General features: G+C 48.3%; 1 protein-coding gene across 2 annotated transcripts; it reads left to right on the forward strand.

Annotated features, from left to right (window-relative positions):
* The first annotated feature begins 591 nt into the window (after positions 1-591).
* On the forward strand, positions 592-11,798 carry LOC148834034 (E3 ubiquitin-protein ligase TRIM39-like). 2 transcript variants are annotated; one of them, XM_088916230.1, is made up of 7 exons: positions 592-1,234; positions 4,516-4,611; positions 4,757-4,990; positions 5,115-5,274; positions 5,596-5,655; positions 9,835-9,860; positions 10,927-11,798. In XM_088916230.1, exons 1-7 carry the CDS (start codon positions 644-646, stop codon positions 11,512-11,514), a joined length of 1,755 nt encoding a protein of 584 aa, XP_088772356.1. In that variant the 5' UTR covers positions 592-643; the 3' UTR covers positions 11,515-11,798. The 2 variants fall into 2 exon arrangements, with proteins under 2 accessions (XP_088772356.1, XP_088772355.1); XM_088916229.1 differs by lacking the exon at positions 9,835-9,860 and having other exon boundaries at positions 10,961-11,798.
* The last annotated feature ends 5,613 nt before the right edge of the window (positions 11,799-17,411 follow it).

A 17,411-nucleotide genomic window follows, 5' to 3' on the forward strand; every position in this document is an offset into this window, starting at 1 on the left:
CAGGGCAGAGCCAGACAGCAGGCTGGGCTCACTGGCCTGGAGAGAGAGACACAGCAGGCTGGACTGCTCGCAGTAAGAGCTCACACCCGGACAGTGAAATCCTCTGCACCATGTGGAGCTGTGACACCCCTCTGTCAAAACACAGCTGGAGGAGATCCTGGAGCCAAATAACTCCCAACGATTAAACAGCTGGATGGGCCAGCTGGCCTCCTCTTGTCTGTCACCATCATGCTCTGATCTTCTCATGCTGTGTGAGCAAGTTAGTATTTTATTGTTTTGATTATTGGGAACACAAACAACTGGATTGACTTCACCTGAGCAGCTACTGACATCGACGTTTATTAAAAAAACTTCTCTCTGTCAGGCTGAGTCCAAAATGACACAGTAAGTCACATCTCTTACAACCCCACACCTTCCCCAAACAACAACCACCAAAGCCGTTTCATAACTGCAGCTCTAAACCACACCCCCTAACAACCCTAATCACACCCCTAACAACCACAGCCCCTAATAATCACACCCCTGCAGCTCTGTGCAGATCCAGAAAGTGAAACTCAGAGATCAGTTTCGTTTTACTAGAAACAGCCTCACTGCAGCTCCGTCTCCACTGCTCCTCTCTGTGCAGTTTCTACTTGTCAGAAAAATGGCAGAAGGCACTTTTCCATTTTCTCAGGACCAGTTCAGCTGCTCAGTGTGTCTGGATTTGCTGAAGGATCCAGTGGCTCTGCTCTGTGGACACAGTTACTGTATGGGCTGTATTAAGAACTGCTGGGATCAGGAAGATCAGACTGGGATCTACAGCTGCCCCCAGTGCAGACAGACCTTCACCCCAAGACCTGATCTTCACAGAAACACCATCCTGGCTGAAGTGGTGGAGAAACTGAAGGAGACAGGGCTCAGTGGCCCTCCTCCTGCTCACAGTCCTGCTGGCCCTGAAGATGTGCTGTGTGATGTCTGCACTGGGAGACAGAGGGGAGCTGTGAAATCCTGTCTGGTGTGTCTGGCCTCTTACTGTCAGACTCACCTCCAGCCTCACTATGAAGCTGCTCCATTGAAGAAACACAAGCTGGTTGAGGCCACAGGACAACTGCAGGAGAAGATCTGCTCCACTCATGACAAACCGCTTGAGGTCTATTGCCGTACTGATGAGAAGTGTGTTTGTTATCTTTGTGTAATGGATGAACACAGAGGCCATGATACTGTCTCAGCTGCAGCAGGAAGGACTGAGAAACAGGTGAGGACTTTGTGTCTGTTCATAAAGTGTCTAGTACAAAATGTAAAAAGGATATTTAGGATATTTGGGGGCTTTAAGTGATCTCTGGACTGTATTTACTGTATCTGTAATGCTGGATCTCCACTGCTGAGTCCTGCTCATGTACTCAGCTGTGATCCACACTGGTTGTGTCTCTGAAGTGTCTCCTGTTCTTCTGTCTGTTGTTCATTATCTCCTCCTCTACACCTTGTGGTGTCTCCGGGGGAGAGTTTATGTAAATGAAACCACACTTTTCTTTCCTGAGATCCGTGGCGTTTCTTCCTCCAACTGTCTTTCGAATACAGTCCGTAATCCGTTCCCTTAGTCCTGATCCGATCCGAGTTCCAAAAGTCTGTAATAAAGCCAATCCGCGATGTATCCTTAACCAGTGTCCGTAATCCAAAACCATAAACCTTTTCTCCTTTCAGTAGTCCGTTATTCCTTAACATGCACCTCTTTCCTCTCTTTTCCTCCAAACTGCATTCACCTTACCGGCTCCCGCCCTGTTCACTGCCTCCGGGGCTCAGCTGTGTCTCGTTGTTTCTCAGGGTAGACCCTTTCCATTTCCTGGTCAGCTGATTCTTTTTGGCCGCCATTTTGCTAAGGTCCATGTTTAGTATTTTCAGTGTTTCGTTCCTGAAATACCGGTTAGAGATGACCCTTCCCCAGGTCCTCTTACAACCTTCACTGTTTCCCTCTTTACTGTCCTCATGAAGCACCAGTGAACCTGTACAACTGCACACAGCACACTGAACACCTCTAGAACAGACTGCACAGCACACTGAACACCTCTAGAACATACTGCACAGCACACTCAACACCTCTAGAACAGACTGCACCCTCATTAATGAAGTCCTAATTTAATTTCACTATAACTGTATGATCAATAATAATAAACAATATTTTTATACCTTTAAAAGTGGCAAAGCAATTTACAGCACAAAAAATGCGCAGTGAGAGGAGAAAGTAGAAGGGGGTTTGGAAAAACAGCAGAAAAGCAAAGGGGCAGAAACAGACCCGGTTAAATTAAAGCTCTTAATGAATAGAAGATTGTGAGTCTGGATTAGAAAGAGCTCAGGGAAGGTGACTCTATGATATCCACAGGGATAGAATTCCAGAGCTGTGGGCTGCAGCAGGAGAAGCCCTGTCACCCAGAGTGCTGGCTTGGGGGACAGACAGGAGACCAGAATTAGAAGAGTGAAGGTTGTGAGGTGGGGAGTAGGATGATAGTAACTCTGACAGGTACTGAGGTGTCGAGCCACGCAGAGACTTTTAGGGGATCATGAGGACTTTGAAGTCGACATGAAACCTGATAGGAAGCCAGTTCAGGGATGCCAGGACAGGAGTAACGTAATCATTTGCACTAGACCTAATCAGGATTCTGGCTGCCAAATTCTGGACATACTGAAGTTTGTTCAGTGTGGGTTTAGATACCCCAGCGTGTGGAGTGTTACAGTAGTCAATATGAGCAAAGATAGAGACAGCAGGAGAGAGTTGACCAGCTTTTCAGCAACAGTTAGATATAACATAGGACGCAGCCTGGTGGTATTTCTGTGGTGGAAGAATGATGTTTTGACAATTTGTTGCACATGTCAAGCCTGGATCAGATATCGCCCCCAAGTTCTTCAATTTTGACTGTGACTCCAGTACAGTGTCATCCACAGATAAGGATACTGCATTGGTGTGCCAAGAAGCATGACTTCTGTCTTGTAGCAGTTTAAATGAAGGAAATTGTGAGTCATCCATGTGTTTATGTCAGAGAAGCAATTAGAGCAGAGACATGTCAGTGTCAGTTTAGTATGGACGTACTGTACTGCAGATTTGAGTATCATCAGAATTCATACATGCTGAAGGGTAGGGGCCCAGTGTCAACCCTTGAGGAAGACCAGACTTAATGAGTCCAATTTCAGAGCTACAATCGCCGAGAGAGACAGAGTGAAAGTGATCAGTGAGGTAAGACTGGAATCATTGAAGAGCAGTGTCAGAAACTCCAAACACCGTCTCAAGACAAGAAAGTGAGAGGTCATGGCTGACAGTGTCGAAAGCAGCACTGAGTTCAGTAAGAATGAGGACAGAAAGAGAACGAGAATCAGAAGCCGTTAGAAGATCGTTAGTGACTTTGACCAGGGCACTTTCTGTGCTCTGAGGTTGTCTGAAACCATATTGGAGTTCAAAGAGGATTATTTAATTGAAATCTAACAGCACACTGTAAACTTTCTGCATGAACAGGTAATGAAAAGGTATGAAAGTTGGAGAGAGGGTGAAAGTTGTTCAGGCTGTCCAGAGCCATGATTCTCTTTCTCACACAGGGGAACAGCAGCAGCTGTGAAGCCACTGGTACCACATCAGTGCTCAAGGATTCATTTATTATACTGAGGACTATGGGGCAGAAAGCAGAGAAACAGGATTGAAATAAAGTGCTGGGAAGGGGATCTAATAGGCAGGTGGTGGACCTCAGACACATAAACCAGTGAACTGTGGTATAATACCTTCACCTGCTTTATTAAATACAAGACTCACGCTGGGCTCTGCTGGAGTCAATCTGACACAGAACATGTTTCATTTTCTCCTCTGAAATGATCTGAATTTTCCCAGAAGCAGACAGGATGTGAGATGTGGTGGGACACAGGGTCTGCCTGGTCCAGAACCTCATCCAGCGGTCAAGCACGTCAGCCACAGGGTCTCCTCTGAGCACTCAGAGAAACTAGTGGCAGCAAGGCTCATCAGCACTGCTGTAGTCCTCTGTTTTGAGATGCCGAGAGCAGTCAGGACACTAGTGTATATTGAGATGAATGAAATCTGAAATCTCTAGATCATGAAGGAACAAGTAATAGGTTTATTCTTCTTCAGGTGTGAGAAGGCTCCACGGCCGAAACGTTGTGTTTTCTTTCTTCTTTTTTTCAGTATGGAATAAACCTGTTGATTGTTCCTTTGCAGCCTACGCATGCTGACGCAGCTCCCCACCTGACCTATCTCTAGATGATGTTTTATATATCATTTGAAACACAATTATCTTGTTTTTACATTTCACCTCACATACAGATGTGCAGACCCAGGTGTCAGGTGTCTGCTGCGCTGCACACGCTGCCGGTGTAGATTAGACATGAAACAGGAGCATGTCAGACAGGACCAGGAAACACATCTCGTGTGGATAAGACATCAGGGATACAGAGTGTGGATTTCCCAGGGTGACTCTAAGGGGTGTCTCTGTGATGTGATTCTCTTACAGAAGAAATGTCCTGAGCGTCTCTGTTTCTCCACAGAAGCAGCTGGGGGAGACACAGACACAAACCCAGCAGAGACTCCAGGAGAGAGAGAAGAAGCTGCAGGAGCTGAGACAGGCTGTGGTGTCACTCAGAGTGGGTATTCATCAGAGGAGTGGACACACAGACACACATTTGCACTGCTGGACACTGGACAGTACCCTTTGGAAACAGAGCATACAGCATAATGTAGTTTGAGTGTTTTCCTGTGTAATAATCCAGTGTTTGTCTCCTCCCTCAGAGCTCTGCACGCACAGCTGTACAGGACACTGACAGGATCTTTAGTGAGCTGATCCGCTCCATTGAGAGAACACGCTCTGAGGTCACACAGCTGATCAGAGCTCAAGAGAGGGCTGCAGTGAGTCAGGCTGAAGGACTTCTAGAGCAACTGGAGAAGGAGATCACTGAGCTGAAGAGGAGAGACACTGAGCTGAACCAGCTCTCACACACAGAGGATCACATCCATTTCCTCCAGGTAACATCACTGCTCTGTGACTCTGCAGTACAGAAGGGTGTCTCTCACACAGAGCTGCTCCTGGCTTCTCCCCAGGAATGTGTGCTGTGTTTGATTGGAAACTCCTCTATCTTCCCTGCTGCAGAATTTCCAGTCTGTATGTGTCCCCCCTGGAGCTGGAGACTCACCCAGTGTCCCTGTCCGTCCACACTTCTCTCCTGAGGCAGTGAGGAGAGCTGTCTCTGGACTGAAAGAGCAACTGGAGGATCTCTGCAAGAAGGAATCAAGAAAGATTTCCATTAAAGGTTAGTAGAGAAACACACTGATGTCTTTCTGGACAGCTTATATATTTCCTGTTTCTCTCTTATATGGTCAATGGATTTTTTGTGCAGTGGCTGTATTTATCAGAGCAGCTTATCAGTCAATGATTCAAATTCTAGGTGAAATATCTTAAAATCTCCAGTCTCACAAATCTTTATGACAGTAAGTGTGTTGTTATATTGTGCTGTATATAGTTTAACAGGAATGTTTTAATAGGGGCTACAGTCCCAGTCCAGTAGAACATGTTATTCCTGATACTCTGTTACTGCAGCCCTGATGAGACATTTCTCTGTGTGTCTCCCCAGTGATTGAAGTCTACAGTCTGCAGACTCCAGAGCCCGGGTCCATAGCACAGCTTTTCCACTGTGAGTCTGTTTTCACAACAGTTCCCCTCTGAAATATACCTGGAGCTCAAACACACAGCAGGAACAGTGATACAGAAACGGATACACACTCTGACACACACACTGATTCACACTCTGATACATGCTGATACACGTCTGAATTCAGAAAGTCAAGCTTGCAGACAGTCACTCTGTGTGGATCAGAGACACACTGTGTCAAACACACAGATGGACACAGAAGTTCCAGTGGGTGTAGTTTATTTAAGAAATTGCACTTTATTACATCAATGTGCAGTGCACAGTGCTTACAGAGAATACAATTCTGACAACAACTCTTCTACAGAATTTAAATCGTCTCAAAAAGAGTGATTGTCCATGATCAATCATTCTATTTTGCAAGTGGTCAGTGAGGCTGGTTCACACAATAAGAGCCCCTCCAAGCCTCCTGGGTGTTACCACTGGCTGCAGTCCTGGCTTTGAAACTGCGATTGTCTATTTCTCAACAGGAGCACTAAGGAACAGTTTTTCTGGGTTTTCTTCAGCCCTCAGTACTGTCCAGTGCTCTTTTGCTCTGATGAAACAGTTCAGCAGTTCAGGAGTCGTATAGAAACCAACGTCCTCAGGCAGCGGACGTGGGGCGACCTGGTGCTGGGCGGGTCTCAGGACATCCGAACGTCAATGCTGAGCGAAGGGGAATGAGAGACCCGGAAATATATATCTCCAGAGAGAGAGACACCGGAAGGACAGCAAAGCACATGGAACTAGGGACAGGACAGAGTAGGAGCGCCCTTTGGCTGCAGAGGGCATGACACCTCTCTGGTCACCAGCTCTGGTGCACAGTCATCCAGCTGAGGGCCTTCAGCTTGTTGTCTAGTCCTCTGGGTTGAGTCTTTACCCAGGATTCCCATGGGATCGTCAGCCCCTCCCCGGTGACCTGTAGGATCATCTGTCTCTCCCTGGTGACTAGTTCCTCCTTCCTCTTCCTTGTATAGTGCCTTTTGTTGGTGCAGAGCTCTGGCTGTCTCATGGCCTCATACCTCCTAGTAGGTCTCCGGTCAGTTTTCTGCTTTAGGACTAGTGTTTGACACCGGATCAGATGCTTCACTGGGAGGGAGAACCACAGCCTGACAAAGTACTGAGAATTGTGACTGATGGGGTCCAGCCCCTAGTGACAGAGGTTGCAGAAGAAGATGCAGTGGAGTTTCAGGGGGAAATTCGGCACATCTCTCCCCCTTCCTCACTGTCTGGCACATCTGGTTCCTTGTGATGTACTCGTACCTGTTCCACCATCCCTTGCAGCGCTTGTCTGAGTCTGGCTGACAGAGGGTACACCACAACCAGGTCAGCTAAAGCCAGCAGGGTGTCTGCCTTCAGCACCCTCACTTTCAACATGAGAGTCAGCGTGCGAGTCTTCCACAGGCCCAGTTACATGTTGACCTTGACGGTCCTCTCTGTCCAGTTTATGTTCTTGTTGTCCTGGCTCTGGAGTGAACACCAGTATCATTAGGGGCTCCATGCAAAGCTTGAGACCTTCTGGCGGCATGTTCCTGTCCCTCCAGGGTCCAAAGAGCTTGCCCTTGCTCTTTCTGTTTATTAGCCTCAAGTCTGAGGCTCTGCAGTACTGCTCCCTGACCTGCAGCCCACTCTGCAACCCCCTGTCTGAAATCAGGAACAGCGTCATGTGTACTGGGAGATCTTGAGGACTTCCCCTGTGCCTCTGCCTACAGCTCTGTAATGAGAACATAGAGAAGAGGTGAAAGAGGACACCCTTGTCCTACTCCAGATTCCTGGGGGATGAAATCCCAAAGATGTCTGTTCATGTTGACCCTACTGCCCACTTCAGAGTACAGTATCTCTGTCCAGCAACTGAAACTTTCTCAGAATCTGAAGTGCTCCAGCCCTCTGTACAGATAGCTGTGGTTTACTCTGTCAAAGGCTTCCTCCTGGTACAGGCTCACCCTCATCATGAGCACGTTCTGGTCCTCGGCCCAGGTGATGGCATCTCTGGTGAGCTGGAGGTTCCAGCTGACTTATCACCCTCCCACCCCACATGTCTGGTCACTGTTGGTGAAGTGGGGCAGGGCGGTCCTCAGTCTAATGGCCAGTAGCTTGGACACGATCTTGATGTCCATGCAGAGCATCTTTTGAACCCCTCCTGAAGTGCTGAGAGATGACACCTTCCCTCATCCTGTGTCCAAGCTTTTTGCTGATGGAAGAGCTCTTGTTCCACCTCCACCAGGTCTGCCACTAGGGTGTCCCAGAAGCAGGTGTAGAATTCCTTGGGAAGTCTGTCTTGCCACAGCCCTTTGCCATTCTCCATCTGTCAGAATGTGTCAGAGTCTGAGACCCTGGATTTGTGAATAACTGAATTATTCAGGAGCAGAGCCAGTCTCACAATAATGATGGTATGATGACAGTGCTCTTCCCCTGCAGCTTCACAGACACACAGCCTCTTGTGAGCGGCAGCAGTGTGACTCTGGTACAGGGGCTCCTCTGGGGCCTGTAGGCCTCTCTCTTGTCTGAGAAATGGCTGCTTCTCTTCACATGTCAACCAGGCTGATGGGTCAGCAGGAAGAAACAGTCAGGACTTGATCTGTCTGAACAAACAGAGCGATAGGAAAACCCAACATCATTTGTTCTTGATATCCTGCTAAAATAAGAATGTCTTAGGTTATTGTTGGTCAGTCACTAAATCTTTAAGCACAAAAACCTCAATCACTTTTAGACTACACTCTGCAGACATCAAATACACTTGAACTGGGAATTCCACAGTAAAATGCAGGAGAGGTATAAGTTGAAGGGGGAAGAAACAGTATTTCTGTGTATTTTGCACAGATGAATGTGAAGAGATAGGGGAATGACAGACAAAAAGAAAAAGAATTCAGGACGACACACAACCCGTTACACAGTTTGTTCATTGCTGGCTTGCTGTTTACTGGGACCAACAGTAACAGGAAGCCAACAGCAGGTATAAGTCATCGTAAATGTATTCTGTTCAGTGTTGAAAGAGTGAGCAAACACTCTGTACAGGACATGTTTCTGCAGTTTCACATCAAGAAGAACAGATGTTTGGAAAGCTGTGTCAATTCTACTTGTCACAGAAATGGTAAAAATGACACATGTTTAAGATCAAGATCTCTTTATTTGCCATATACAATCTCTTGCATTAGGAATTCATCTTTTCACATACAGGACCCCAGCTTGCTCTCCATGAGACACAGACACACAGACAGAGAGAAGCTTGGGGTCACAGTACAGCCTGTTTTCCTCAGAGCAGCTCAGACATGTCAGAGTCAGGTGCTCATGGTTAGTTTAAGAGGGGTATTTACTGGGGCTGTAGGGCTCTCTTACTGGCCAGGGGTAATAACTTTGGGGTCTTTCTCTTCAGCCCAGCTGGTGTTCTCACATGGTCCTGGTCATTAAGAGCCCCAGTGGTGTGTTTCACTAAGAATGACACTGGAGTGTCAATATTATTTCACTAGTCCCACCAGAGTGAGTGTGTATTGGGGTGTTTGCCTGTGATATTGGGGACCTCGTTTCAAACAGGAGTGATCTAGAGGGTGTCTGTGTTTCCAGACTGATAGACTCTCCTGTGGAGTAAGTCAGTGTTTGACACTGTGTCCTGTTCTACACAGAATAAGTGTGAAATATCAGAGGAAGATGTTGTCATGATGGCTTCAGAGTTGCAGTGTCCAGAAGAGGGCGACCTCTCTCATCACTGAAATAAAGGCACTCTGAGCCCAGAAATGAATTCAGGTATTATTAATAATTGCTTACACTTATACAGCGCTTTACAGGTAATGGGGACTCCCCTCCACCACCACCAGTGTGTAGCCCCACCTGGATGATGCGACTGCAGCCATAGTGTGCCAGAACAATCCCCACACATCAGCTCTCAGTGGGAAGGAGAGCAGAGTGATGAAGCCAGTTCAGAGAGGGGGGTTATTAGGAGGCCATGATGGGTAAAAGCCAGGGGGAAACTTGGCCAGGACACCAGGGTTAAACCCCTACTCTTCTCAAGAAACACCCTGGGATTTTTAATGACCACACAGGACCTTGGTTTTAAGTCTCATCCACAGGACAGCGCCTGTTTACAGTATCATGTCCCCATCGCTATACTGGGGAATTAGGACCCACATAGACTGCAGGGTGAGCGCCCCCTGTTGGCCCCACTCACACCTCTTCCAGCAGCAGCCTTAGTTTTTTCCAGGAGGTCTCCCATCCAGGTACTGACCAGGCTCACACCTGCTGAGCTGCAGTGGGCTGCCAGTTGTGAGTTGCAGAGTGATATGGCTGCTGGTGTTTTTATAAATTCATGTAGGTGACTGTGTCAGCCTTTCTAGGCTCCAGGAGTCAAAAAATAAGAGCTGATAAGAATATCTTTGATCGTCACTAGATTGACAGGCAGACAGGCAAAGGGGAGTATTTACTCAGTATTAAGTATTAATAGTTTACACTGAATTATTAAGTATGAGGAGAGTATTAAGTCAGTATTCATTAGTCATGCGAATAAAGCTTCTTGAATCGATTAAAACCCCCATTAGCTCTGGACATGTATAAGCCCCGCCCCCGTCTCTCAGTGGTCAGAGCTCACTGATTGACAGCTGGTGTCTCCTATCAGAGAGGCGGACAGTGAGCGCGAGCAGTCTGAACTCAGTATGAGCGCCTCTGTTTCTCTCGTCTTTCTCTCCGGGTTTCTGGATGTGTTATTTCTGCTTTAAATTGAACACTTTGGATATTTCTTGGCATTTTCAAAGTAAATGGGAAGGCTTTCTTATATCTCAGCAAGGTTTTGCTTTTTCCATTATATTTTTTTTCTGTAAAAACTTGCATTATACAGTCTTTGAATTCAGCACTTTTTTGTTCTGCGTCGTCAGGAAAATGGTCTCAGAGAAGATGAACGAGCTGCTGAACTGGGATTTGAAATAAACCGGTTTAACAGACAGGCTGTCCAGTTTCTTACAGTATACAGGTCGTTGTGGTGGGTTGTGAAGTGTTTGAAAGCGAGTGGTCGGGCTGTAGTTTCTCCTGCAGTCCGGTCGGTCCTGTGTTTATTAATAATGTTGTTTAAAAAATAAAGTTTCATCGCTGTGAAAACAAGTGTTTAATGTTTGTATTTAGAGGATATTGGGATCACTCCCATGTGTAACACTAGTGAAACAGTGAAGAAGATGTCGTTTCTCTGGAAGGGAAGAGCAGTCATTAGTAACTGACTGGTGTTTCTCTCTCGGTGTGTTTGGGGACAAAGACATTTCACAGTCTGATGGAGTTGAGTTGGACTGTGATCGGCAGGAGCCTGTTGTGATGTTTGTGTTTTATTCCCCAGCTGCTGTGACTCTGGACCCTGATACAGCTCACTGTGGGCTCAGCCTGTCTGAGGATGGGAAGAGAGTGAGACGGGGACAGAAGAAGAGTCTCTCTGACAATCCTCACAGGTTTGATGACTGGCGCTGTGTCGTGAGCAGGGAGGCCTTCACCTCAGGGAGACACTACTGGGAGGTGGAGGTGAATGACAGCTGGAGAATAGGAGTGACCAGAAAGTCTGCAGTGAGAAAAGGATATTTCAGCTTCTCTCCCCAGCAGGGTTACTGGTGTCTGTACTCTGACTCTGACTGGTCTTTTTTCTCTGCTCTCACTGACCCTGTGACCCCTCTCCCCCTCAGTCTGCGGCCCAGGAAGCTGGGGGTGTGTGTGGATATTGAGGAGTGGAAGGTCTCCTTTTACACAGTGGAGTCCAGAGCTCATCTCTACACTTTCACTGACATGGTCTTCCCTCAGGGGGAGAAGATCTATCCTGTCTTCTGGACTGAGGATCGTAATAAAGACCTTGAGCTGCTGCCTGCTGTCAGTGTGGAGATTAAACCCGTCACTGACTCATGAACACAGGCTGACTCTCTCCCAGCTCTCTCACACTGGGAGACGGGTTTACTGACGGGCAGTGAGATGAGGTCAGAAAAATAGTAGTAATTGTAGAAATGATGATCTTGTGTCGTGTTTAAATGCGTTATATTAAATTTTTAAAAATTAAACGAGGAAAAATAACATGTACGAGAGAGGGAGATATACCTCGCCACCAGCCTGCTGTACTCCTGACTTGTAAATATCTCTGGAAACCCTGCTGTGTTTTTTCCCATTTTTAAGAAAATAAACTTTTAAAAATGCAATCCCGTGTGAGTCTCTCCTGCGTGCGCCGGTGACCGTGAAGCTGCCAGAACGGGGAGGGACCCGTTGACGTCACCACAGCAGGAGGAACAGGGACTGTGACGCAGACAGGAAGTGGCTCAGGGTGGTTATGGGAGTTGTAGTTTATCACCAGCGCTGTGTCTGTAAATCTAGTCTGAATCTAGTACACGGCTCCCCTTAGAGTTACGTTTAACATTTAAATAAAATCAGTTTTATTTGATCTGTGTCTCAGGGTAAAGTGCGGTGTGGACGCGCTGTGCCCGTTACTCCTTTTTCCTGCTCTTTTCTTTATTTTAGTTCCCAATAAATCGAGATAATCGCCCGGTGAAAGCTCTGTTTTCCTTCATATTGTAACGCATACGGCCATCAGGGTGTGTAAGAGCCGGGTTACCAGAGCGGTGACGTCGCCGCCCTTCCCTGTGATAGCAGGACTACAGCTACTGGGCTGTAAAGAGATCTCTCTTTAGCTCACCGGGCTGGGTCCTTGTTGAGTGACGCGGGAGTCCCGGGTTCGAGTTTCTGACGGTGGGGGGCTGACCTGATGCGGCAAGGGTCCCTGCCTGAACCCCGAAGCGTTACAATATGGAAGCCCAAAACCCTAAACCAAACGCAGGATTTTACATCTGTTTGGTGGCAGCGGCGAGTTTTTTTCTTCACGGACAGAAACTTGGGCTCCGTGTCAGTCTTGTCTTCCGTCCTGCCGTTTGGACATTTCATGTGGACGATTCTCTGTCCACAGAGGGACTGTGTCGTGAGAGGTAGTTTTGACACACTCCCTTGTGCGCTGGTTAGTGTGGTAATTGTGAGACGCTCCCTAGAGCAGGCGAGTTAGTAGATGGCTGAGCTGCTAAATAACTGTTCGTGTAAACAGTGAAGTTAAACGCTTTCCTGGTGTTGTGTTCAGCCTTGTTTAATCTATATAAACCAGGGTGCCCAATCAGTCGATCGCGGAGTGCTTGCCAGTCAATCGATCGCAAGAATGTTTGGCAAAAAACAAATGGGCTCTTTAATTATTTACTTTTTTCGAGAGCCTAAAATGTCATTCAGATCTGTCCATGTCATGTCATACACTTGACTGCCCTTGTGTGTGTTTCACCCTTGTCGAAAGGGTTGTACAAGTCTCTTCCCTGAGTGCTGGCTGACACTGAAGAAAGGCTGCAGGAGCTCTGTAATGAGGAGCTGTGTGTGCGCTGCCCAAGATCGCTCTCTGGGTTATTGCTGCACAAACCCCGGGGTGTAAAACACTTAGCTGCAGCAGTGTGGGTGTTTTAATGCTCTTGGCTCGTGAACAGCACCCCCCTATCCCAGTGCACTGCCTGTCTCATAGCGCCACATTCAATTAAACCACGAGAGACAGATCCACAAAGCTGTGTCGGTCTTCTGTGTAAAATATCGGTGTGTAAAAATTCGCTCTGAATCTGGACTGTAATTAACACTGTAAAAATCCCGTTTGTTTAAAATCAGGTGAGTGTAAATCTGCTGTGTTATTGTCGAGCTGTGGAAGAAGACAAGAAACATATTTCTGAACCTTGTACTGTAGGTTTAATTCAGTGTGATGTGTTTAGTACTGCAGAGATCAGTGACAATGTATGTATAGAAAAAGGTGAGTGTGAATCTGGTATGTTATCGTCCATCTGTAAAAGGAGACAGGAAACCCTGGTATACTGTAGTTCAGAGTCATTTGTTTTCTCCGGTTTTCATAACCTTCGCTTATTAAAATGCCTATTTTTGAGACCACGATTTTTCAGATGTCAATAACTTTGCGAAAATGACACAGAGTCTTCAAATCACACGCGTTTAAGAGATCGCGATTTGTGAAAATTGCAGCAGCTTTTATTTGAACAACATACTGGGGCATTAGGACCCACATGAGCCACAGGGTGAGCGCCCCCTGCTGGCCCCACTCACACCGCTTCCTGAGACCTTTGCTACTGGAGTGTCCAGTCAGTGTGTCTGTATACACTGTATACACGCTGCTACAGGTATCCAGTGTCCTGTAGTGTCCTGTGATATCCAGTGCCCAGTAGTGTCCTGTGATATCTCTCCTCTTTCCACACTCCCTCTTTCCTCTTTCTCTCTTTCCACACTCCCTCTCTCCTCCCTCTCTCCTTCCTTCCTCTCTCTCCACACTGTAAGCAGCTCTGCTGGTATTACTGCTGTTTTGCAGTGTTGCCAAAGCATATATAATGAACACATCATAGTACATTTACATACAGCATATAGAGCATTACTGAGAGACAGGCTCACTGTCTGTTCCTCAGGCTGGGACAGGAGATCACACACTGTATTATTATTACTGAGAGACAGGCTCACTGTTCCTCAGGCTGGGACAGGAGGTCACACACTGTATTATTATTATTGAGAGACAGGCTCACTGTTCCTCAGGCTGGGACAGGAGGTCACACACTGTATTATTATTATTGAGAGACAGGCTCACTGTCTGTTCCTCAGGCTGGGACAGGAGATCACACACTGTATTATTATTATTGAGAGACCAGCTCACTGTCTGTTCCTCAGGCTGGGACAGGAGATCACACACTGTATTATTATTATTGAGAGACGGGCTCACTGTCTGTTCCTCAGGCTGGGACAGGAGATCACACACTGTATTATTATTATTGAGAGACGGGCTCACTGTCTGTTCCTCAGGCTGGGACAGGAGATCACACACTGTATTATTATTATTGAGAGACCGGCTCACTGTCTGTTCCTCAGGCATGGGACAGGAGATCACACACTGTATTATTATTATTGAGAGACCGGCTCACTGTCTGTTCCTCAGGCTGGGACAGGAGATCACACACTGTATTATTATTATTGAGAGACGGGCTCACTGTCTGTTCCTCAGGCTGGGACAGGAGATCACACACTGTATTATTATTATTGAGAGACCGGCTCACTGTCTGTTCCTCAGGCTGGGACAGGAGAACACACCCTGTATTATTATTATTGAGAGACGGGCTCACTGTCTGTTCCTCAGGCTGGGACAGGAGATCACACACTGTATTATTATTATTGAGACACAGGCTCACTGTCTGTTCCTCAGACTGGGACAGGAGATCACACACTGTATTATTATTATTGAGAGACCGGCTCACTGTCTGTTCCTCAGGCTGGGACAGGAGAACACACCCTGTATTATTATTATTGAGAGACGGGCTCACTGTCTGTTCCTCAGGCTGGGACAGGAGATCACACACTGTATTATTATTATTGAGACACAGGCTCACTGTCTGTTCCTCAGACTGGGACAGGAGATCACACACTGTATTATTATCGAGAGACGGGCTCACTGTCTGTTCCTCAGGCTGGGACAGGAGATCACACACTGTATTATTATTATCGAGAGACAGGCTCACTGTCTGTTCCTCAGACTGGGACAGGAGATCACACACTGTATTATTATTATTGAGAGACAGGCTCACTGTCTGTTCCTCAGGCTGGGACAGGAGGTCACATACTGTATTATTATTATTGAGAGACAGGCTCACTGTCTGTTCCTCAGACTGGGACAGGAGATCACACACTGTAGTAGGGAGAAGCAACACCTTCCATCAAACTTTTTGACAGCTGCCACGCCCCCCTTTTTCAACCAACGGGCGCCCGTTATGTGTTGGATGTCCCGCCCCCTTCTGAGCCAATGGTGTGTCGTTCTGAGTTGCGATGTCCCGCCCCCGCCTTCCCAAGTGTTCCAGCGTCTCTGGGTCCAAATTTCCGCCTCCGCGGCCCCCTCGTGTCCGAAATATGTGCACACAAGTGCGTATTCGTGTCAGAGGGTAGGCGATCGTGTCCGCCGCGGGCTTGAGCGCGCTGTATTATACCCCTAGGGGGTCTGGTGATCCCGGGGTGTGAGCCTGGGTCAGACTGGCTGTCCCATCGGCTGGCTTAGCCGAGCTCCGCAGAGAGCCAGGACGCCGGTGCCCGATATGGATGGGCAGGGGCAGGCCGACGTGGTGGACAGGGGAGAGAGACTACTCTGAGTTCAACGGCGGTCTCCGGGACATCTCCACATGGATAGTCGCGTTGTCTAAATCCGCCGGGGCTGAACCTCTGGAGGGGCTGAGCCTCTGTAGGGGCTTCTCCCCCCGAAGTGTACTCCCTAAGAGGGGCGCTCCTCCTACACAACGCCACAAGTGGCCGAGGGGAGAGGAATGTCTTAAGCGGGACCTCCCAAGGTGCTCTCAAACGCGAGAAGACCGGACATCTCGTGCCGGCCAGCGACGTGGGGGCTGGGGCGGTAGAGAGGTTCAGCGGAACTATCAACACAAAAACGTGGAGGCGCCCGCCCCACAGAAACACCTCCCGCTCCACTGGGGTCCTAACTGATCTCGTTTGCTCTTCTAACCCCAGTTCTCCCACACGGCTAGTGAGCGATCTCCGGCCTCCGTCCCACCAGACGACTCCCTTAAGGGCTGGAGAACAGTCTAGGGTGATCTCTGAACTGGCCTCATCACTCTGCTCTCCTCCCCACTGAGAGCTGGTGTGTGGGGAGCGTTCTGGCGCACTATGGCTGCCGTCGCATCATCCAGGTGGGGCTGCACACTGGTGGGAGTGGAGGGGATCCCCATTACCTGTGAAGCACTTTGAGTGGAGTGTCCAGAAAAGCGCTATAGAAGTGTGAGGAATTATGATTATTAAACCGTCCCAAGTTTTCACTCCAATGTGGGTGACCAGGTGCGGGTGTCCAGAATCAAGGGAGTGTTGGAGAAGGGGTATGAGCAGACCCTCACGGATGAAACTGTCACCATCCAAGAGCGGACCCCCGGCTCCGAGACCCTCTTACAAACTGCAGGGCCACGCCGCTGACGACACGCAGGGCCCCTTTGACGCAGAAGAGCTACAGCAGGGAAACCGGCCGGCCGAGCGCGTCTCTTTCCGGACCCTGGGCAGACGGCACAATCCGGGGAGGAGTGAGGAAAACAGGGGGAAAGAGGCAGGCAGGGGGCTGGAGGGAAACAGGGGCGTGTCCACGGTGCGCTGGTGTTCGGGGGAGGTGTGTCCGAGGCAAACTGTCCAAGGGAGTCCGAGGTGAATCCATGAGTGTAGCAATAGTCCAAGACTGGGTGATCCATCCTGACAGACGAACAGAGTTACAAGCCGGAGCGGGATCTGGCGGAGGGTCGGGGGAATAAAAGGGGGTCACGGGGCCAGACGCTCCCTCATCCCGGACCCAGAAGATCAGGACACCGTGATGAAGCCTGTGCCGCTGAGTCGCTCCTGGACTTCCGGGTGTCCATCTTCCACAGCTGAGCCCAGACTGGCAGGAACGCCTGGCTTGTATAGCACGGGGGGCAGGAACCAGAGGCAGGTGCAGGAGATCAACACTAAACTAGGAAGGGCTGGAGCCTCCTTAGGAGGAGGGGTTTACGAGCGTGACAGGTGTTTGTATTAAGGATTCCATTTGCTTGTGGTTCTCTTCCTAAAAGAGGGAACTTGCTTGTGTTTTAGGATGCCTTTGTTGTAAAAGACTTGAGGACAAAATCCTGGCTCTTCTCAGTAGTACAGCCCTGAGAATCTCAGCTGCAGGAGGGACTTACTGTATCCAGACTGATTAACTTCTCAGAGGTGTTGACATGAAAGTGGGTTTCCATCAC

Source organism: Atractosteus spatula, chromosome 5, assembly GCF_055471065.1.
Source record: "Atractosteus spatula isolate fAtrSpa1 chromosome 5, fAtrSpa1.hap1, whole genome shotgun sequence".
Taxonomy (NCBI): domain Eukaryota; kingdom Metazoa; phylum Chordata; class Actinopteri; order Semionotiformes; family Lepisosteidae; genus Atractosteus; species Atractosteus spatula.

Coding starts and splice junctions, on each gene's coding strand:
- LOC148834034 (XM_088916230.1), top strand. CDS start 644: ATGGCAGAAGGCACTTTTCCATTTTCTCAGGACCAGTTCAGCTGCTCA. Junction 5,275..5,595: donor AAGAAAGATTTCCATTAAAG/GTTAGTAGAGAA, acceptor GTGTCTCCCCAG/TGATTGAAGTCTACAGTCTG. Junction 5,656..9,834: donor CATAGCACAGCTTTTCCACT/GTGAGTCTGTTT, acceptor CAGCAGCCTTAG/TTTTTTCCAGGAGGTCTCCC.